This window comes from Notechis scutatus, chromosome 6 (assembly GCF_049901735.1).
Source record: "Notechis scutatus isolate UNSWTSFEM ecotype Mainland chromosome 6, rNotScu1.2, whole genome shotgun sequence".
In the NCBI taxonomy this organism is placed as follows: Eukaryota; Metazoa; Chordata; class Lepidosauria; order Squamata; family Elapidae; genus Notechis; species Notechis scutatus.
Genome location: NC_142014.1, coordinates 20,291,018 through 20,313,904, shown reverse-complemented (window position 1 = coordinate 20,313,904; position 22,887 = coordinate 20,291,018). Strand labels below are relative to the sequence as shown.

Sequence of the window (22,887 nt, the reverse complement as noted above, 5' to 3'; positions counted from 1 at the left end):
TCTCATCTAAGAAGCTTCTTCAGCTCTGACTGGATGGTGGGGAATGGAAGGATTTATATTCCTCGCAGACAACTGGTCATTTGCATCCTTTTAGAGGGTTATTGAAGCACTTGGAGGATTGTCTGTTATCCTCAGGGTCACCGGAGTAGTGCCCCTGGATTCCTGTAGTCTGCAGTTTTTCCTCTGGAAATCCATTCCTACTCCCACACCATTCAAAGGTTGTTCATCCCAAATTGTATAATGTAAGACAACCATGACCTGGATGACTGAGAATCTCTACAGACTTTTGGGGTGAGCACCAAGTACTTCAACAACCCTTTAAAAGGATGCCAATGACCAGCGGTCTTCAAGGAATATAAATCCTTCCATTCCCCACCGTCCTGTCAGAGCTGAAGAAGCTTCTTGGATGAGAAGCGAAACGTCTTCTAAAGAAAAACCAGAAAATCCAGTTTCCTCTTGAAAAAGCACCTTTGGGACTAAGCCTGCATGCAGGTGCCACAGCACCCTGCTCCCTGACTCCATAGCCTGACTCATTCACTCACTGGCCTGCTTGTGAGCCATGCTGGGACATGCAACTTCCTGCTGGCTTCCTCATTGACTTTGAAGTTGGCAGGAAACGGCAAATTGTGGTCATGTGAGGTCCTCACTTAACGGCCCACAATTCTCACTCAAGGATGGAAATGAGACTGCCAAAATTGCCATTGCTAAGCAATGCAATCCTATGATGTTGTGCTTTATGATTGGTGGATGGAAATTCTACTACCAATTACCATTTGAGGTCTTTCCGTATCATGTAAGGGTATTTGAACACATTTGAAGCATATGTGAAACGTTTTAATATAATTTTATTCCAAACAAACTCATTCATTGTTCAGAACTAGGTAAGATGCTACATTGACAATTTTTCTGTTTTTCAGAAGAGATTTTTGTTGAGATTAGCTCTGGGCAAAGACATTGTTTCCTTTTTTTTTTTTTTTAAAGGGTAAAAGGATTATTGATGAGGAAGGTGTGGAAAGTATTAATGACATGTTTCATGAAAACGCCATGCTGCAAACAGAGAACAACAATCTGCGAGTTAGGATAAAGGCAATGCAAGAGACTATCGATGCTTTGAGAGCTCGAATCACACAGCTTGCCAGTGATCAGGCCAACCAGGTCCTTGCTAGAGCAGGTAATGTGTACTTTTATCACTTAAATTGCTGTATGAATTAAGGTCTGTAAGAAGTTCTGGTTGTCTGCTAGAAAAAGAAAAAAATTAGAGGCGAGCCTTCCCTGCAATTAGCAACTATGTGAATGTTGTTTTTAAGGTAAACAGCTAACATGGGAGGGAGTGCTGAAGCTGAGATTCTAGGGAAGACAGGAGGTATTCTTATCCTTTACACCAGGAGTGTCAAACTCAAGGCCCACAGGCTGGATCTGGCCCATGGGGTGCTTAGATCTGGCTTGCAGAGCCACCCTGGAAACAGCAAAGGACCGGCACATTCTCTGCCACTGAAAACGGTACTTGGGATGGCTGCGTGTGGCCTTCCTGAGCTCCATTTTCGCTGGCAAAGTGTTGCAAGAGGCCATCGTATCTGGAAACGGAGCTCGGGAGCCCATTTTCACTGGCAGAGTGTTCATGCCACCACAGGCGCCCCTGAGACAAGTGACATCAAGCTGGCCACGCCCATCCTGGCCATGCCCCTCCCAGCCCCCAAGATCAAACACAAACCTGATGTGACCATCAATGAAATCAAGTTTGACACCCCTGCCTTACACCACATGGTCTGTTAAGATTGGAAAGCTCCCATTTGGACCAGTGGAATTTTCTTTCCAGTGCAAATAGCAGGTGTGATAGTCTAAATCAGTGTTTCTTAATCTTGGCCACTTTAAGATAGGTAGACTTCAACGCCCAGAATTCCCCAGCGGCCAAGATTGAGAAACACCAGTTTGATTTGAAGGATGCCAAAATTGTGTGGTAGTACAAAGAGCTAGTAACGAGGAAAACGGTGGCTAAGATGCTGAACTTGTCGATCAGAAAGGTCGGCAGTTCCACGGTTCGAATCCCTAGTGCTGCATAATGGAGTGAGCTCCCGTTACTTGTCCCAGCTTCTGCCAACCTAGCAGTTCGAAAGCATGTAAAAATGCAAGTAGAAAAATAGGGACCACTTTGGTGGGAAGATAACAACGTTCCATGCGCCTTTGGCGTTTAGTCATGCCGGCCACATGACCACGGAGACGTCTTTGGATAGCGCTACTCTTCGGCTTTGAAATGGAGATGAGCACCACCCCCTAGAGTCACGAACAACTAGCACATATGTGCAGGGGAACCTTTACCTTACAAAGAGCTAGTAACTGAGAGAGGGATCTAGTTGTCCTAGTGGACCCCCACCTACGGATGAACCAGTAGTATGTTGCATCTACCAAAAGAGCCAATGCTGTCCTGGGCTGCGTCAACAGAGGGATAGTATCAAGATCATGTGAAGTGATAATACTGCTTTATACTGCACTGGTGAGGCCACACTTGGAATACTGCATCCAGTTCTGGTTATCGTGGTATGTTGAGACCCTAGAAAAGGTACAGAGAAGAGCAACGAAGGTGATAAGGACCCTGGTGGCTAAATTGTATGATTGGACGGTTGAGGGAGTTGCTTATGTCTAGCCTATCACACAGAAGGATTAAGGGGTACATGATAATTGTCTTCCAGTACTTGAGGGGCTGTCCCAGAGAAGAGGAGATTGACTTATTTTCCAAAGCACCAGTGGGGCAGGACAAGAAGTAATGGGAGGAAGCTTGTTAAAGAGAGATCCAACCTAGAAGTAAGAAGAATTTTCTGACAATGAGAATAATTAATCGGAAGAATAATTTGCTTCCCATAATTGTGGGTGCTCAATCACTGGAGGTTTTCAAAAACAGATTGGACAACCATTTGACTGGGATGGCATAAGGCTGCTGCCCTTGAGCTGGGGTTGAACCGGAAGGTCCCTTCAAACCCAATAATTCTGTGAAACTTCAGACTGGTTTATTTAAATGTTTTGATATCTTGTGCAAGGACAGTACATTTAAAAACCACGTGCTTTGTGTGTAACCATGTACTTTGTGTCCATCTAGTATTCAACTTAGAATCCTGTTCTTCTTCCTACAGGAGAAGGTAATGAAGAAATCAGTAATATGATTCATAACTATATCAAGGAAATTGAGGATCTCAGGTAGTATTCTGATATTGTTATAATTTTTGGCTTGGTTGTGTATGATTAGAATATAAAGGATTGTAGCTAAAAAAAAAATATTTTTGAGACAGTGACTTCAATAGCTCCAGGTCCTGGATGACAAGTTCCAGAGTTCACAGCCAGCATGGTTTCTTTTTCATTAGAAAGGCATAATATTTAAATCCAGACAAATTGTGGCAGTCTAAACTCTTGTTTAGGAAGTAGGCTGATTTATTTAATAATCTGTGGCTAGTAAGATGTTGGTAAAATGTAGTATACATTGTAACACTAAATTGTAGTTCATTCATTTTTTGAGTTTTTCTTCTCAATATATTTTTCCTCTTCAAGAGCTAAGCTATTTGAAAGTGAAGCAGTGAATGAAAACCTTCGGCGCAACTTATCAAGAGCTTCGACAAGGTCAACATACTTTGGTGGAAGCTCAGCATTTTCTGCTTCGATGCTTCCCTCTGATCAGGAGACGATTGAAATCCTGGATATAGCTAAAAAAGATTTAGAAAAACTGAAGAAAAAGGAAAGGAAGAAGAAAAAGAGGTAGAAGTTAAAACCGAACATTAAATGCTTCTTAACTAGTTGCAATCTTCAATTGGAGTATTGAGTATATGAATCCCGCCATCCATCTTGCAAACAAGCAAAGGCTTTATTTGATGATCAGTAATACAATGAGTCTGGCGCACAATTCTTATATTTATAAGACAGTAGTGAGTAACATTCTTGACGTTACATTTAAATCAGAACAACTTCTTTGAATTTAAATTTGAAAATAAAATACATAACACTGCACAGGCTAAATTTGCATAAGATGCTTATCTAGTTTGTGGTGAAGTGTATCATGGGAACTTATCCAAAATGGTTAGTTTATGGTTGAGTCTTGTGAACCCAGGCAGTTGGGCTAATTCAGTTGGGCTAATTCATTTAAGTACACCACGAAGTACTGTAATGTGTCATGGAATCACAACCATAATTTACATGCTAGATTTACACACTGATTAGGGTTTCCTTTAATGTTGAGATTGGCATATTTGATTTTTTTTTTCATACTCAGCTTATATCTGCCTTGTTGTGTCTTTTCATTTCATGTTGCTTTATGTTTGTATTATTTTACCATTCCAATAACATCTTAAAGACAAATAATACTGAATTATTATATAATCAAGGATCTAGGAAAGATTATGCATAAATACCGGTTCGTCAAAAGTATATATATTGTTCTTTATAAACTGAGAACCACTCTTAGCTTTTGAATTAAGGCTTTAAGGGGCTTCTTTTCCAAAAGTGGCCCTACGACAAACACTAAACTTGATTGCATTTTATTTACACTCAAACTTAATTAAATGTGACTAGGACTTTCTTTGGGCTCTCAGGATTTGGTAGAAGCTCTATACAGAACACTATTGCAGATTTTTTTTCCCTTTTATTCAAACAATGAGACATTAAAAACAAATATTTGTTTAGCATTTAGTTTTGATATCCCAGCTATATTCTGTAACAAGAATTAGTATTCTCCCCATTTTGAGTCAAAAGGGAACAATGGAGGGGTTATTTTTGCTGATTAATATTTTATAGTCTGTTTTTCTTATCCAGATACTTATGTGGTCTCTAATGTTAGCTTAATGCATCTGTCCATTGCTTTATATCTTCATTCTATCTACTACCTAATTTAGAACGTAAAGACTCCTTGCAGTCAGACTGCCTGCTGGCTTATTTCTAAGTGGATAAAAACCTTTACTCTTTTTCATTCCTTGGGGGAATCATCTGCACAATGTAGACTACATTTTATGATGGTCTTTGAATTTTCAGAATATTTCTCTGGACCATGCCCCAAAACTCTTCATCAATCTCCTCCAGATTTGCCTTCAAACTAATGAATATTCAGAAGGATAAACAGTGCCGATCCAATTTAGGTTTATCAGTTCACACCTTTATATATCAAAACCGTAAATCTTCATTAGCTGGAGCTGTCTAGCATAATATTTGTCTCAACCATTACATTTCTGTCCTCTCTTCCCAGTTCTCATTCCCATAGTTTTTACAGTAATTTAAGACTATACCTCCACTGCCAACTCGTAGCATCTGCTTCCCACTTATGAGGAACACTTCCAGTGAGAAACTCAACTATACTCTACTTCCAGCTTGTCCTTATAAAAATTAAGCCAAAGCATTTGTTTGGGATTCTGCGTGGATATGCAAGTAGCCAGAAGGAAACCCTAGCTAAATGCAGCTGTAATAATAATAAATTAATAGGATTACCATCCAGCACTGTTGTCTGAAACCAACTGTTCCCAAAATGGGAATATTCTATTCCTCTGAAACTTCCTGTAATGTCTAATTTTTGCATCCCTACTGTCCCATTTCAGAATATGTTTAGTATTTCCAATTTTGATAGCAATTTTGGGAAAATTCTTGGGGTACATCCAAGGCTTTCAAAGGCATATGGTACTTTAGGTTGTCAATTACTTTTTCTCTGCTCTTACGTGTCATCCTTCCGTTTACAGTAAATTTAATCAACTCTGATTCTCTTCCATTTAGTTGTGTCTGATTGTATTTGATTCTCAAGACCTTGCAGTTTTCTCAGCAAGGTTTTTCAGATATGATTTGGCATAGCCTCCTTTCTAAGGCTCTGACAAAGTGATAAATCAAGAATCACGCAGCTGGCTTTATACCTAAGGTGGGACTAGACCTCACGGTCTTCCAGTTTCTAACCTACATCAGATTAGTTCTCATAGATTCTTAAAATCAGGCAAACTGGAGTAGGTGATATTATCTACTAAAGGCTTTTAAGCAATATTTAGCTAGAAATAAAACAAAGGTTTTATGTTTCTTCAGTAAAATAATTATCTTATATATATAAATGTATAAGCTTTATGGATTTGGTAAATTAGTTCAAAAATAGCCACGGTCCTTTATTCAACTAAGTCAATATAATTTGACAGTTGCCTTTATTTACTATGTATTTCAGTAATGTCTTCATCTCACTTCATAGTTTCAGTTTCAACATAAACCATATTCTGCAATCATTTCTAAGCATTCCTCATCCCTTTCTTCCTCTCTCTTTTTTCTTTTTTCTTTTCTTTTTGCTTCTGAAGAAATAATTGGCATACTGAATTGTAAAACATTATTTTACTATTGCAAAATATAAACAATTGATTTTCTCATGGAATATTTAAAATATGCTATCTTTCATTTAAAGGCTCAAGCTTTTCTGAAGATTTTCTCCTAAAGATACTTTTGTTTCTTCTATATTGATGTAATAGAATTATGATTAAGTAGGAATTTCTGCAAGGAGCAAAAGGAAACATTGCATTCAGAATACATTAAAAACAAATTTCAAAAAAATTAAAACGTTTCTCTTAACACCTTTCTTATATCCATAATAGGGTGGTTCTTGTACTGCTAAAATGGTAAACCATGGTTTTATTAGGATGTCCAAGCAGCCTGATGATAAGGTTTTAAATAAGGCCCTGACTCATGTTAAAATTATTTGCTGATCTATGGAAAACAAATGATTACAAAGAGTAGGAACAGGAAAGAAAGAGATTCATCTTTTTTACATTTCCAATCCAGTTTGGGAATTATAACCTATTTTGATTTTTAAAAAATTAATGCTTGCAAAAATGTAGAGAAAGTACACACCAGAATATTGAAGTAACATTCAAAAACATAACCTGGATAAAATGACTTGCAAAAATATGATCCCAGAAAAGGAGTTCTTTTTTAGTTTTTTATTTTGAAAAAAAAAAAAACACTGCAAACTTATAAATAAACTTGGAAAATAAATGGGAGTCAATTTAAGCTTTAATAAATTAAAAATAATTGAACTGAATTTGACAGGCTAGGAAGCTTATCTGGCTCCCTTACATTGCAGTATTAAAGGTGTATGCCAGGGGTGTCATACTCGTAGCATTACATTGTCGTCACATGACATATCGCGCCTTCCCCCCCTTTGCTAAAACGGATGGGTGTGGCCAGTGCATGACGCATTTGGGCTGCGAGTTTGACACCCCTGGTGTGGGCAGTCTTCCCAGGTTGGATATTGAAGTGCAATTCTCATTACTCCCAGCATGGCTATTATTATTTTGTAATGAATGAATTGCCTTTTTTTTTTTTACTATTTATGTTTTTTTTTAATCATCTTTTTTTAAAAAAAAATACTTTGAAATCCATGAGCTCATATGTCATTGTTTTTGTTTACCTTCTTGTTGCTTTCCCTTTCACTGTCTGGTTTGTCCTTCATTGGCTTGGTCTTCCAATCTGTACCTGGTGCTTTTGAAGGCTGCAGAAACTTGAGGAAAGCAGTCAAGAAGAACGAAGGTTGGAATGTTTCCCAGGTTTTTGATTGTCATTTGAAAACTAATGTTTGGATCACATGTAGACATATCTAGTTCTACATAGATCTAGCAAAAAAAGTTTCATTGTATGAAATTTTTTTTGCTGGACTAATCCTTTTCCTTGTTGTTAAATTACTACCTTCGCCTCCCCCTCCCCCACCAAAAAAAGTGTATATCTGGGATTGAAGTTAACCAGAGCAGTTTAAAGGAGGCTGGTGTAAACTAAAACCCATTTCAGTAGGTACAGCAGTTTGCAAACATATTGCTCTAACAGCAACGTGGCTGTCGGTAACAGATTTTTTTTTTCTTGAGCACTTACCACAAATGAATCCTGAAGTTAAAATTTAAAAACGAAGTACTCTTTCATCAATATTTAACTTCCTTAGCAAATAACCATTTTCAGTATGATCTGCGTTAAGTTGGAGTCATGTGTTTTTATCTACATGAGAACGTAACTTTCTATAGTCCCAAAGGTACTTTTTCAAGAGGCAACTGGACTTTCTGGTTTTTCTTTGAAGACATTTCACTTCTCATCCAAAAAGCTTCTTCAGCTCCGACTAGATGGTGGAGAATGGAAGGATTTGTACTCCTTGCAGACCATTTGCATTCTTTTAGCAAGTCCTTATGGCCTTCCAGGTGGCCTTAATGACTTGCAAAAAGAATGCAAATGACCAGCTGTCTGCAAGGAGTATAAATCCTTCCATTCACCACCATCCAGTCAGAGCTGAAGTTCTTGGTTGAGAAGTGAAACATCTTCAAAGGAAAACAAGAAATTTCAGTTGCCTCTTGAAAAAGCACTTTTGGGACAACTGTGACCTGGATGACCGAGAATCTCAATAGACAATTAACTTTCTATACTACAAATGGGCTTGGATCCAGAATATAACAAGTTGAACTGTATTCATTCAACAGGATGCAGCTTCTCATTCATTGCAGTCCCCTGTTTCCTTATCAATCTGCTCTTGAGGGCAAGAGACTCCTAAAAATGATCATGGGGTTTGGACTGTAGGGTGGAATCACCTAGAGATCACAAATCGCAATGATTTTGCCCCCGTCCATTTGCTTATTTTATGTTATTTCAGTAATAAACTGGAAACCCAGAAAGAAATCTTACAAAGAGCAGTGTTGTATCAGCTTTCTTCTACCATTCTAAAACAGCTGGGATCAATTGATACTTCCTACTTTTTGAAGCAAATAATGAATTTATGTCTGTTACCGAGGTATAAAAACATTAAAACCTGAAAGACAAGGGGAGGGCAGATAGCAAAATATGGATTACACATTTTCTTGGTTGAAAAGATTTTATCTTCCAAATTTCATATTTGCATAGAGGTCTGGATCAGTGGTGGTATTCTACCGGTTCGGCACAGTTTTGGTGAGCCAATTGCAGCAATGAGCAGCAGAGACTGAACCCGTTCTCTCCGCTGCTCTGCTGTTGGGGCCCATCCGCCCGCCTGGGCTCCCATACTCACCTTTATCCTCTGAATTTGAAGTGCAGCTGCTTTGCGCGGCACAGAATAGCGCTGCGCGGCAGCTGCTGAAGCGACCGGGATCGTACAGGCTTGCAGGAGGCGAGTTAGAACGCCTCTGTGCTTGCGCAAATAGCGGGTTTGGTGTGCACGTGCACACAAAGTGCGCCCACCAAGCCACACCCACCGAACGGGTGGCAAAAATATTTGAATCCCACCACTGGTCTGGATAGTATTTAGGATAGCACGGTATTAGATTATAATTGGTGGTATTCTGTGGTGAGAATACCCTCCCCCCAGTAACAAATACTGTATTAATTAGGTTATAAAAATTATTGAGTTATTCATTGCTGCTTAAATAGATTAATTTAGAGTAATATGGAGGAAAGTTATCTGTCCAAGGATTTCTATTTACTACAATGATGAGTGGATTTTATACATTTATATTTTATGTGTTTGATGCATCTGTGAAATGAGGAATGGATTTTATGCAGAAGTATGAAATATTTCATCTAAAATCTGCAAAAATTCAAATTTGAAATCCTTTAAATTGAGTACTTGATTTAAATTTTAAAAGTTACAAACTATCATTTTGATTTTGAGCCTATAAATAGGTGGTATAAAGCATCTTTTTAAAAAATGATGTACTTTTGAATATAAATGATTACTTGAATCATATAATTAATAATTAGATTTTTTTTAAAAAAAGTTTACAAATTGAGAAATACTTCGCATAGCATTTTCTTTGATGTTCCTAAATTCTCAAAAATAATACCTTTTCAGAAACAAACTTGCTAATTTTAGTTTTCATTATATAAAGCAGGCAAGGATTACCTCAGAAAATTAAGATGTGTGGTGAGAAAAAGGAATATGGCTAGATATATTTTACATCAGCACTGTTCACTATAGTTCTCTGACCTTTTTTTACTTGTAACCATCTTTTCCCAAGCTATATCCATATACTACTTCATATATTGCCTATTGTTAAATTTTTTCACTTTGTTTATTTTTTGGACCTCATCAACTCCTTTCTTGGACTGTGGAATTATTTTTTTAAATTTGATTTGATCTGTATACACACATAACTTTCTCAGTCTTCTCCTTCCTCTTCATCCTTTCAATGTTTTTTCACCTATTTTGCAATTGTGTCCTCATTTATTCTCTGTAACCAGTAGAGGAAAATTCTCTATCTCATTAAACCACTTCAACATACCTCTTAATATGGCTCTTGCACATTCCTATCTTTTTTCTTTTGACAAACATTCCTTTCAACAGACCAGATACTACTCACTGTTGTTTTAGAAATATCTGCATATCTTCAAATTTGTTTATCCCTTTTCCCATCTTTAGTAAACATTCTACAAAGCTTTGCAACTCATCCATTTGGTCTTGTTTTTCATTTATGTAAAGCATGATAATTCATTCTTTTTATTTGTAAAGCAAAACCACCTTGGTTTTTGGTATATGAATGGTCAGATCAAACTCATTAATCCTATATTTTTCCTGTTGTCTGCAGTAATTTAGTAATTCAGGTTTTCAACCAACAAGATAGCATCATATCCCCAACCAACACTGATTTAATAATACAGGAGTCATACTCTAAACTTCCTGCAATCATTCTAGCTTTGCTATAGGGTTTCCCCTCCCCCCGCATATATTCTTTACTCTCGTGTCTATTTTTCTCCAGATTACTGTTGACATTATCAAATAATGATTTGTCTTTATTCAAAGTCTCTTAATCCCTCTTTGTAGCTATCTTAATCTTTCATCATAAGCAATTAAATCAAGTCATGCACTTTCATTCAGGAGCTGTGGTGGCACAATGATTAGAAGGTAGTAGTAAGACACACTTGAAATATTGCATCCAGTTCTGATCAACACAATATTAAAAAGATGTTGAGACTCTGGAAAGAGTGCAGAGAAGAACAACAAAAATGATAGGGGGCTGGAGGCTACAAAATATAAAGAATGGTTACAGGAATTGGGTATGTCTAGTCTAATGAAAAGAAGGACTAAGTGCGACATGATTGCACTGTTCCAATATTGGAGGGGCTGGTACAAAGACGAAGGGTCAACCTATTTTCCAGAGCACCAAAAGGCAAGACAAGAAACAATGATTGGAAACAACCTAGAACTCAGGAGAAATTTCAACCAATGGACTAGCTTGCTTTCAGAAGTTGTGGATGCTCCATCATTGGAAGCTTTCCAAAAGAGACTAGACAACCTTTTGTCTGAAAAGGTGTGGGGTCTTCTGCTTGATTAGGGGGTTCGAAGAAGACCTCCAAGGTCTCTTCCAACTCTATTGTTCTATGTTTTTTTCTGCATATCCATTCATGACACCATGAAGAGAATACATCAGAATAGGTTTTTCCTCTGGATTCTTTTTGTTCAAAATGGTACAATTTCCCCCCCAAACCCTATTTCTTTCATTGTCGCCATTCATTGCATTGTAATATGCAGCTTTCGTCAGCAAGTGGATTTCTATTTCATACAGACAAACTGTGTTTTTGTATCCCGCCTTAAAGATAAGGAGGGTCCATAGCAATTGTGCTGTCCAGCCTGTTATAGTTAATGGGAATTGGATAGTTAGTTAGGAATTGAGAGCTGTCCCCTTAAGGGAATGTATCATGGTAAATGTAGTTAAGGTATCCTGGGAAATGTAGTTCATGTCATGTGGCCCCATCTGTAACCCTGATTGGTCACTGAATTGACCCTTGGTGGGTTGGGGGAGGTTACTTCACTCTTGCCTGAACACAGCCTCATGGTAGCATCTCTACCCCCTGCTTCTACGATATGGGATGAAAGGGATAAGAGATAACCATCTTTTTACCCAGAAAGTCAGATATGCAAAGGATTGGACATTAAGAAGAATCTTGTCATAACTGTAAGTTGCTGAGAATGCCTGATGAACCAATAAAAAGACTTTGTATGGATGCTTTGTGGAGTTATCTACCTGCCCTTGTACATTACAGAGGACAGTTTGTACAGGACAGACTAGCAAAAAGATGGCTATCTCTTATCCCTTTCATCCCATATAATTTAAAGGGCTTCTGCGGGAATTACTCTAAACATCTGCTGAATAAAATTGCTTGGAATTGGATCTATTTGTACAGCTCCTGTGGAGTTGCCTGAGGGATTGGTTTCCTTGGTTATCTGGAAAGAATTTGAACTTGGGTCTTTGGAGCTGTATATTCAATGCCTGTGTTTTAGATTCTTGCCCTTTATGATTTATTAAAGCCTCCTGGGAGGTGACATGTTTGGTGCATGCAGTGGTTAAAGTATCTTGTGGGAGGTGGTAGTGCTACCTACTTTGAATAATATGTTCATCAATGTGTTCTTGAAGAAGCTATCACTGAACACAATGGAGTTGGACAACTTTCATCTGGTCTCTAAGCTTTTTGGGAAACAACTTTTTGGTTGTTGGAAAGGTGATTGGCCTACAGCAGGGTGTCAAACCCGTGCCCTGCAGGCCAGATACGTCACATACTGGCCACGCCGACCCCCAGTTTAGCGAAGGGGGGGAAGTTGTAATACGTTGTGATGACAACATGAGTTTGACACTCCTGGCTTACAGCTTGAGAAGTGAATTATCCGGTCTTTTTCAGCTGAGCCTTACTGGTAGTACTGAAACAACTTGATCACATTTTAACAGAGTTTGGGGGTAGTGCATCCATCTTGGCCTTCCATGATGTCTTAGCTGTTTTTAACGTCATTAATCATGTGTCTTGCTGGACTGTGCTCGTTCCTTTTGTTATATCTTGTCCAGTATCACAAGGGCTGCTAAAGCCTAGATTTATCCCAGTTCACAATTGGAATTTCCAACATAGAGAGTACTTTGCGAACTAACTTACCGTTGTGCATGCTAATTTCATTTTAACAACGTGTTTCAAAGTCAGATTGATTGAATCACCAATCAGGTTTTCCTCCATCTGAAATCCAACTTGATTTGATGAAAAGACATATTTGGGGTATTCTGCTCTTCAGAAAAGATTAGCTGAGAAAACTTGATGTTTAGTAGTAATTTAACTTTAAAAGTGAATTGGCTGTGGTCAACCAATAGTATACCTTCATTATAATTTTCGTTATTCTGCTAATTTAAATTTTGTAGCAATGCTTATTTTTTCAATGTATCCATTTTTCAATGTTTCCATGTTTCTATTAGAATTTTACAAAGTCTGCTGTTGGCGGCCGGAAAAAAGGGGAGAGTAGGGAAGGAGAAAAATTATCCATCCCAAACTCTTGAATCCAGATGAATTGTGTTCGTTTGAAATGGTTGATTAAAAAAAATATGTTTCAGAATAACTACTGGAGATATTAGTTAGAATAGGACTGAGGTTGAAATAAAAGAAATAGTCATACTTTTAGATCAGTAAGCTATTTTGCAAGAAACGTAGGATAAACATTTCATACTATGTTAGGCAACTGAAAATGTGCAGAATTGATTTGAGATATCTGTTCAGTTCAATTTTGACTCATCTAAAATGATTGGATTGATTTATTTTTGAGACTGGTTTTAGAAAGGATTTTGTACAGCACAAAATTTTTACTGAGTGATAAAAACAGACACGATATTTTTCCGATTAAAATCGGAATTCTGATTTTTGGGCGGGCGGCAGCGCGAGCGGCGGGTGGCGCGAGCTGAGCCCGGGCGGCTGGCGGCGCGAGCTGAGCCCGGGCAGGCGGGTGGGCGGGCGGCGCGGGCGGTGGGGGGTCTCTTTTGGCCGGCCCCGATTTTTTTTTCAGAGGGGAATATCATGCCTGGATCAAAACTAATTGGAGGCATATGATTTCATATGGAAAGTCTTATTTGAATGTAGATTCAACCAAATGTATTTTGAAACAAATCGATAAAACAAAATTATGCACAGTCATATCAAATATAAAAAAAATTAAATACATGGGTAGTCTTTTATTATAGTCATTCAAATTTCAAGAAGCACTACTTCGGTTTCAAAGAAGTAAAAGGAAAATCTTAACAGGGAATTTATTTCTGGCAACTTATCTAAAATATAGTAGTTTTTTTTTAAAAAAAAAAAACTCCAGATTGAGGGTGCAGTTCTAAATTCCATTTCTAGGAGTTGAACTCCATTTAACACAGTGGGATTTATTAAGATGTTATTTCATGCATTATAGTAACCACATTCCCTGCACCTTTTTCCTTTTTTTATTTTCACATACTTAAACGTTGCAATTGCTTTCTTTCAAGATTAAGTTTGGTCTTGAAGGCAGTTTTGTATTTTTGTGCATTTTTTCTTCTGCTTTTTAAAGTACCGTGTTTCTCATAAAATAAGGCCGGGTCTTATATTTTTTTGAGCCCCGAAAAAACAGCTAGGCCGTCTTTTCGGGAGTGACTTAATTCCCCCCCTTGCATCCTCATCTAGAGCGCCTCGCGGGCAGCCTCGCCACCAGCCGCTCCTAACGGGTGATCATGGCGAAGCACAGAGAGCTCCCTACTCCCACCAAACACCTTTGCTGCAGACCCAAGACCTTTGGCACCCGCCGCTGTTGCTTTCCCTTCTGCCCATTCCGCCGCCACGTTTGGAGCTGCTGCATCCGTGTTTGGAGTGCTGCTGCCATTTGGAGTGCCGCCGCCATTTGGAGCACTGCCGTCATGTTTGGAGCTGCCACTTCCGCGTTTGGAGCTGCCGCCGTGTTTGGAGTGGCGGCGGCGCTCCAAATGGTGGTGGTGCTCCAAACAGTGGCAGTGCTCCAAACGCGGAAGCGGCAGCTCCAAACGCGGCGGCAGCTCCAAATGTGAACATGGCAACTCCAAACAGCGGCAGTGCTCTAAACAGCAGTGGGGTTCCAAACGTGGAAGCGGCAGATCCAAACGCGGCGGCAGCTCCAAATGCGGAAGCGGCAGCTCCAAACAGCAGCAGTGCTCCAAACAGTGGCAGCGCTCCAAACGTGGAAGCAGCAGTTCCAAATGCAGCGGCAGCTCCAAATGCAGAAGCGGCAGCTCCAAATGCAGAAGCGGCAGCTCCAAACACAGTGGCAGCTCCAAATGCAGAAGCGGCAGCTCCAAACGACAGCGGTGCTCCAAACAGCAGTGGTGCTCCAAACGTGGAAGTGGCAGCTCCAAACGGCGGCATGGGCAGAAGGGAAATCAACAGCGGTGGGCGCTGAAGGTCTTGGGTCTGCCGCAAAGGTGCTTGGCAGGAGTAGGGAGCTCTCCGCGCTCTGCCATGATCGCCCATTAGGAGCAGCTGATGGCGAGGAATTGCTGCCCACGGGGCACTCCTAACGGCAAGTCCCCCCGCCCTTCCCCCCATTTTGCATGTTTTAAAATAGGCCTAAATTTGGGGGTAGGGGCTTAATTTGATTTTATGCCTAGAAAACATGCTGGGTCTTCCTATTGGGGGAGGTCGTATTGTTGGAGAAACACGGTATTAACTTTATGATTGTACATATTATTATATGTACATAAATATAGGGGTTTCTTCGGGTTTTTTTCCCCTGTGGTTCTAGCTTTACATCCAGCTTACCTTACACTGCTCTGTCATGAAATAGGCAGACTCACTCTGCAGACTTTCTAATGGATCTTATCTATATTTCTGTAAAGGTTTGGCTATGCGGTCCCATTTTTCGTTTCTGGGTTACTGTGCTAACTTTCTTTCTGAATCTCTTCTCCCCCCCCTCCCCCTCTGTGAATGCTGTGTTGTGCATGGAATGCAGAGTTGAGTCTGGCGTTGAATTTTTATGATTTTTGATCTTGCAAAACTTTTGTGCAGCATTTAAATTGTTATTCTTTAGCAAAGTTGTTTGACTTAAGGGGGGAAAACATATGCTTCCAATTGTTAAATGCCTCCTCCCCTTTGAATTTTTTCTCATAGTGCGGTTAAAGAAGAAAACACAGATAATGAACAGGAAAAAAAAGACGAAAAGGGCATTTCTGAAAGAGAGAGTAATGACCTAGAAGCAGTAAGTATTGTGGTAATACATCTTGTCATGTATAAATAATGAGGCTTGTGTTCTATAGGATCCTTTATTAAAGCAGACAGAGAAAATACAATTTCTGTCTTGTAATCATGTTTTTAACAGAAATGAGTAAGAGAAAGGACATGCATATCAATAAAGGACCATGAGGCGTATTATTTTCTTCATAATGTAGCTTAATATTGAGAGGCTATGCATATAATTTGTTCTGGGATCAAATTAAAATTATGCTTAAAAATGAGAAAACAGTGAGGGAGTTCCTGTTTTTGATTCTTTTTTAAATTCTTGTAGGAAGATGGACATGAGCACAGCGATAATGAGGATGACGAGGAAGAAGAAGATGAAGATGAAGATTTGGAGGTGGTTGAAAGTTCAGATGAATCCGATTCGGATTCTGATGAAAAAGGTAAGCTAGACAGAGGGATAGATATACTTAATGTGTTATCGTTACCTTCTTTCATACAAATAGGTATTTCAAAATTAAGACAAGCAGTCCAGAGATTACATTTAATACGTATTTCATGAAGAGTTTATGATTAGATGACATAATATGACCAGTAAATCCCTATGGTTATAAACATTTCAATGAGACATTAGAGGCTTTAAAAAGCTTTTCTGCTTTTAAATTAACCATCAGTTTACTTTTGGATTTCAGATTTATAATATAAATATAAAAATTTAATGTGTTTTGAAAAGAAGAAACATTTAACTTTAAAACGATAGGCTTATTTTTAGGGAATAGGTCATTAGTAAATCATGCACCCCAGATGAAGATTTCTTAGTTGTAAGCACGAACTTTAATTGCAACTTTATTAAAAATGTATGCTAAAAATAAGATTTGCTAATGAATAAGTAACAAGGACTAAATCAAGCTTTAATGCAAGAGCCATCAGTTCTTCCTATTAAAGGACTATAATATGAATAGTCTTATCTAGAGAAAAATGGTAATGTAAATATATTGGAAATACTTAATGTAGATATACCAACAGTTTGGGGCACCAAACAAATCTGAATTTTGGATCAAAGTTCTATTAAATAGCTAGTTTTTGAGTGCCGCAATGCTTTACATCTTTTTATTGCTTTTAATTTCTTTAATTATAGTGAATTATCAGGCAGATTTAGCAAACATTACATGTGAAATTGCCATAAAACAGAAGCTCATTGACGAACTAGAGAATAGCCAACGAAGGCTTCAGACTTTGAAAAGGCAGTATGAAGAAAAGCTAATGATGTTGCAGCACAAAATTCGAGACACACAGCTTGAAAGAGATCAGGTGCTTCAGAATCTGGGTAAGACAATTTTCACTTGCCAAATAATTGGATTAAATTTTATTGTTTTTTAAATTTTATTGTTGATGAAAGCAGCAACATGATAGGCCTACATAAAAATACCCAATGTGGTTGTCATATTTGTGGAGGCCAGCTCATGAAATAGACATTCTAAAAACTACTGGTTTTGTTGTTAATAACAGGATCTTGGAAGCCTTATCTAAGTTATCTCTCCCTCCCACTCTTATACCAGATAGAATTGAGGTGGTGCATACTTGGGTTTCTTTCTCACTCTCTCCTGTTTTCCCATGAGGAGTTGGTGCTTATGCAGTAGATCAGAGGTCCCCAAACTTGGCAACTTTAAGACTTGTGGACTTCAACTCCCAGAATTCTCCAGCCAGCTGTGCTGGCTGGAGAATTCTGGGAGTTGAAGTCCACAAGTCTTAAAGTTGCCAAGTTTGGGGACCTCTGCAGTAGATAATTCAAGGCTATTTCTGCACTTCTCTACAAGAGTGGGATAAGTATTCATGATGAGCTGCAATCATTGGGAGGGGTTACTACCTCCTTTTGCAGACCTGAGGAACTGAGACAGTCTACATTAGGGAGGAAAACCTTTAGCAAAAGCTGGAAGTTTGCTTATTACTTTAACAATTGATATGGCCACTCATCTTGCTATTGTAACTTTAAATAAAACAAAAACCCCACAACCTAAACAATTAGGAATAATTACAATCATAATCAATATATAATATGCCAGAGATCCAGTTATCATTTTTTGGTCTTACAAGTCTGTAACAAACAGACAAATAACAAGCAGCATTTGGTTTTTTGCCCCCAAATGACCCATCATTGCCTCCCCAAGCCTTCATGGGCAGATAGAAATTTTGAATATTTTAAAAAGGCACCCAGGACTGAAAACCAACTCCTTCCTCCTAATTCGCATGATTTCCCTAACCCAGAGGTGCCAAACTCGCGGCGTCACATGACATATCAATACTTTTTCCCCCTTCTCTAAACCGGTCGTGGGTGTGGCCAGCATGTGACGCATGCAGCCTGAAGGCCGCGAGATTGACAGCCCTGCCCTAACTAGTTGTTTGCATAATCACTGTTGCTGAGCATCTCAGATATTTTTCCAATCTATTGCAGAAAAACATTCTTTTTTTTAGTGGCAACACCACTAAATGTAGCTTTGTCAATAGCAACAAAACTGCTTCTTGTTTGTGGCACAGGTGGTATGTGATATTCATTTAAATTTGTTAAATGTGTATTATCTATTATTCTGTCCTGGATCAAGACTTGCTTTTTAGAGTTGGTGAATAATGATGTGCTTTCTCTTATGTTGCATTTGGCTCATATTTCTTGGCTAGCTGAATAATTTTTAATAATGTAAAGATTCTTCACATGAGCTCCAGCTGAAAGTCTTGTTGCAATGATAGATATAATACTAGGAACAGTTGAGGAGAAAAACAATTCTCATGCTGTTCTCCTACTATGTCTGTGGCAGCCAACTGGCGAATCAAAATGGAGGCCCATGACACAAGAGCAGGGGTGAGATTCTTCCAGTTCAGACCAGTTCTATAGAACCGGTTGTTATGATTCTGTGCAGTTTGGAGAACGGGCAAATTGTGCCTCTGGCTGGCCCCACCCCTCTCTGCCCACCCATCCCGTCCCCGCCCAGTCAATCCTTGTCGCGCATGCGCGACATTGCTGACTGCGTTCTCCGCTGCCCAGTCACTCCTTAAGGTATAACTTTTTTTCCCCTCCCGATGATCAGCTGTTCCGATGATCAGTTGTGCCAGGATCCCCCTTGCTGTCTTATTGTTTCGCCCAGGAGACAAAAAGGGGCATGCGGGGGGGGGGAAAGCAAAAAATGTCCCCCAGAAGGTTTCCCTGAGGCCCAGGAGGCAAAAACAAACAAACCACAATGGGGGCCTGCAAAAAAGGCCACGCCCACCCAGTCACATTGCCACGCCCACAAAACTGGTTGTTAAACAATTTGAATCCCATCCCTGCACAAGAGGTACAAAGGTCTCTTGCTTTTCCTCCTCCTCCCCCTTGTTAAAAAAAAAAGGGTAAAGAGGAAAGTAAGTAGGGGCATAATTTTCCAGCAAAAATCGAAAGGTGGCCCAATTTAGCATGGGGTTTAATTTAAGACTAGAATGTGTGTGTGATCATAGTTCATGTGCTGAGAAATCCATTGACATTGTTAGGTTCCGTGGAGACCTGCTCAGAAGAAAAAGCAAAAAAGATTAAAAGTGAATACGAAAAGAAGCTTCAATCCATGAATAAACAACTGCAGAGGCTTCAGGTAGCCCAGAAGGAGCATGCACGATTACTTAAAAATCAGTCACAATATGAAAAGCAACTGAAAAAATTGCAGCAGGATGTGGCAGAAATGAAGAAAACGAAGGTATTCCACTTCACCTCACAAACTCTGATAGTGTGTGCATGAATGATCAGCTGTGTTTCTCTCGTTTTGCCGCTTGAAACCATCTGAATGATTTGATCAAGACTGCAATTGTACCTATTGCTCATACTGTAAATGAAAATTGTTACTTAATAATGTTTGTAGTCATGTGTTGTGGGAGTTTTCACAACTGTCTCCTTCTTGTATATTTCTTCTTGAATGCAAATATTACGGTTCTGATGCTATAAGAGATCTTTGCTTTTGACACAGTGATCCACCTACTTCAGTAAGTTGCAATGTGATTAGCAGGGATTGAGTTGATTTCTGCTCAGTAATTGTTTGTTCTGCCTATTGTAATAATAAAAAAACTGCCAGGAAGTTATCCCAAAGGTGCTTTTTCAAGAGGCAACTGGACTTTCTTGTTTTTTCCTTTTGGAGACGTTTCACTTCTCATCCAAGAAGCTTCGTCAGCTCTGACAGTGGGGAATGGAAGGATTTATATTTATATATTTATATTCCCCACTATCCTGTCAGAGCTGACGAAGCTTCTTGGATGAGAAGTGAAACATCTTCAAAAGAAAAAAACAGTCCAGTTGCCTCCTGAAAAAGCACCTATGGGACAACTATGATCTGCCAGGAGGTTATTACAAGTAGTCTAGCACCATGAATGATAGGTACTTGTTTTTTACAGTAAAAAGGTTGAATGCAAAGGAGTTTCGCTGTGTTTTGTGAAGAGAAAAATTTTTTTTTTTTAAAGATGATTAAATAACTTTTTATACAGGTTCGTTTGATGAAACAAATGAAGGAAGAACAAGAGAAAGCCAGGATGAATGAATCTAGAAGAAACAAAGAGATTGCACAGCTTAAAAAAGAACAGAGGAAACGAGAGGTGATTAATCAATTGATAATATCTATTGCGTTCTCGGGAGATAAAAGTAAATATATTTAAAGCTTCAATTGAAATGAAGCCATAGTATTGTGATTTAGTATCACAGCTGTAGGGAATTTGGTTTACATCTTGGGAATAAGGAAGAAACTGCTTTGATTCTCTAAATAGGAGTTTTGTGGAATTGGGCAAAGAATGAGCCATGGTTTGGTTTCCCAAGATTTTTTCTTGGGATTTTTATTTTCAGAAATTGTTCATAAGTGATCTGGAATTGAAGGTGAGGGGGATCAAATTTATGTTTAGTGCAGATGGCATTGAATATAAATGTAAGGAGGCAGATGGTCCCACCTATCTTTATTTTAAAAAAAGATAATTTTATTGAAAATTGTAAACACAAGAATTTTAAGACCTAATACCAATTAAAACAGAATGAAAAAAAAAATTTTTTTTTGGATTCTTTGTTTCCAATGATGCCATAGTGCTTCTCTGACCCCAAAAGGCAGGAAGCTATGAACCTTGGTTCCTCAGAAACTGCCCATTGTATCCCACATTGAAATATTTTCTATTGTGGTCTTAACATGGAAAGAATTGAATTTTTGGCTTATTATGATTGTTCTTCTATACAGCATCAGCTAAAACTTCTGGAAGCTCAAAAGAGGAATCAGGAAGTTATTCTACGTCGCAGAACCGAAGAGGTAACCGATTATTTCAGTTCTGCCATTTATATGTAATCTATGTGTATAAAAGCAAAATACCTCTCATGCATCATCACAAAATCTCCAGAACCGTAAAGCCTACAAACTTGAAATTTGGCACGTATGTTCCCCTTGGCTGCTAGGTGCTCACTAAGAAAGGATTTTTAGAAATGACCATCAGAGCATTAGTATTCCCTATATTATTATTAACATACTTTGATGCTAAGGAGTTTTACTCCCCCTCCCCACCTGAAAAGAAATATGTTCCAAATGCAAAACACAAGCAGAGGAGAGGAGTTTCAGTTTCAAACAGCAACCAGCTTTAGTACAGAACAGTTGAGCTAAGCTACACCCAGGTTCCTTGCTGTTTCCTTGCTCACACAGCAAATATTGTTTCAGTTTCTGTTTCCAAACAGCCCTAAACTCTCTCACACACTGACAGGAGAACTAGCCACATGAATACCGATGGATGCTGGTAGGCAGAGCCACAATTCCCCCCCCCTTATCCCCCCCCCCAATAAGCCTGATCACATAGTTTCATAGCGAAGCATAGGTATATAGTTATTATATATAATCTAGTTTTTAAGTTATTAAAATGGTTGTCTATTTTAGGTTACAGCTCTTCGTAGACAAGCCAGACCTATATCTGATAAGGTGTCTGGGAGAGTGAGTCGGAAGCTGAGTCTACCTGAGCACTCAAATCAAGAAGCTGCATCCTCAGTAGACAGTGATGGATCAAAAGTGGTCCCCCAACAGAAGATGAGAATACCCGTAGCAAGAGTCCAGGCATTGCCAGCAACAAATGGAACCAAGTAAGGCTATGCAAATACTAAAATGAGTAAATACTCTGGTACTTTTGCCTGTCAGATGATCAGCACAATTTCATAAGAACATTACCTTACTCTGTGAGGGATTGGACAATGCTTTAAAGACTATAACAGGGGTGTCAAGCTCCTGTCGTCATGGCAGCATCACGTGATGTATGGGGACTTTTTTTCCCTTCACTAAACCAGGCATGGGGGTGGCCAGCACGTGACGCTTCCGGCCCATGGACCGGGAGTTTGACAGCCCTGGACTATACGATTACTCAGACTTCTTTCTCAAGATAAATCCTCCAGATTTTTCTCTCTCCATTGCTAGGCCCTCAGAAGCTCATTGATCCCGACACTAGAAACTGATATTGAGAAAATGTGGATTTTTTTAAGGACAGTTTGGAAGGACCTGAGGATCCAAACGATTTCCATTCCTCACCTTTCTCAGACATTCAAACCATGGGGATAAATTAGAGCATGGTAGATCTGTTATATAATTTCATTTTTTTTTCTAGTGCAGGCAGTTCTCAAGGGATTATAGTGAAGGAGGCAGGAAACACCAAACTGTTGTTTCTCCAGCTTCATATTGTCTTCAGTATGGCCATCAGTTCTCCAGGATTACAGACAAGAGTTCTGTTTCTGCTGGAAGAAACCTAAGATTGGATCTTGGATCTTCTGCATGGAAATCAGATGTCCTTTACATTATAACAGCCTTCCATCTGTTAGAAAACATCCTCTGGAAATTCTTTATTTTCTGTCCTTGCTAGATGATGCTGTTTTAAATAGCAGATGAATTAATAATAGAAGAACAAGTGAAAACTTGCAATGATGGTTTAAGGAGACTTTTTATTCCAAGCTTAGGCATTAAAAAACCTAAC

The 22,887-nt window shown here is 38.9% G+C and overlaps 1 protein-coding gene across 14 annotated transcripts in view; it reads left to right on the top strand.

The window, feature by feature from the left end:
- The window catches only part of KIF21A (kinesin family member 21A), a 94,342-nt gene that overhangs the window by 41,034 nt on the left and 30,421 nt on the right, over positions 1-22,887 (top strand). For 8 of the 14 annotated variants that reach the window (XM_087969449.1, XM_087969447.1, XM_087969445.1 and 5 more), the window contains exons 9-19: positions 982-1,171; positions 3,126-3,189; positions 3,538-3,741; positions 7,480-7,518; positions 15,838-15,925; positions 16,232-16,346; positions 17,042-17,230; positions 19,420-19,619; positions 20,398-20,505; positions 21,129-21,197; positions 21,810-22,009. In XM_087969449.1, coding sequence (XP_087825575.1) covers positions 982-1,171; positions 3,126-3,189; positions 3,538-3,741; positions 7,480-7,518; positions 15,838-15,925; positions 16,232-16,346; positions 17,042-17,230; positions 19,420-19,619; positions 20,398-20,505; positions 21,129-21,197; positions 21,810-22,009 — 1,466 coding nt within the window. The remainder of the gene's footprint in view (positions 1-981; positions 1,172-3,125; positions 3,190-3,537; positions 3,742-7,479; positions 7,519-15,837; positions 15,926-16,231; positions 16,347-17,041; positions 17,231-19,419; positions 19,620-20,397; positions 20,506-21,128; positions 21,198-21,809; positions 22,010-22,887) is intronic. The other 6 variants (XM_087969450.1, XM_026677635.2, XM_026677633.2 and 3 more) reach the window with 1 other exon arrangement.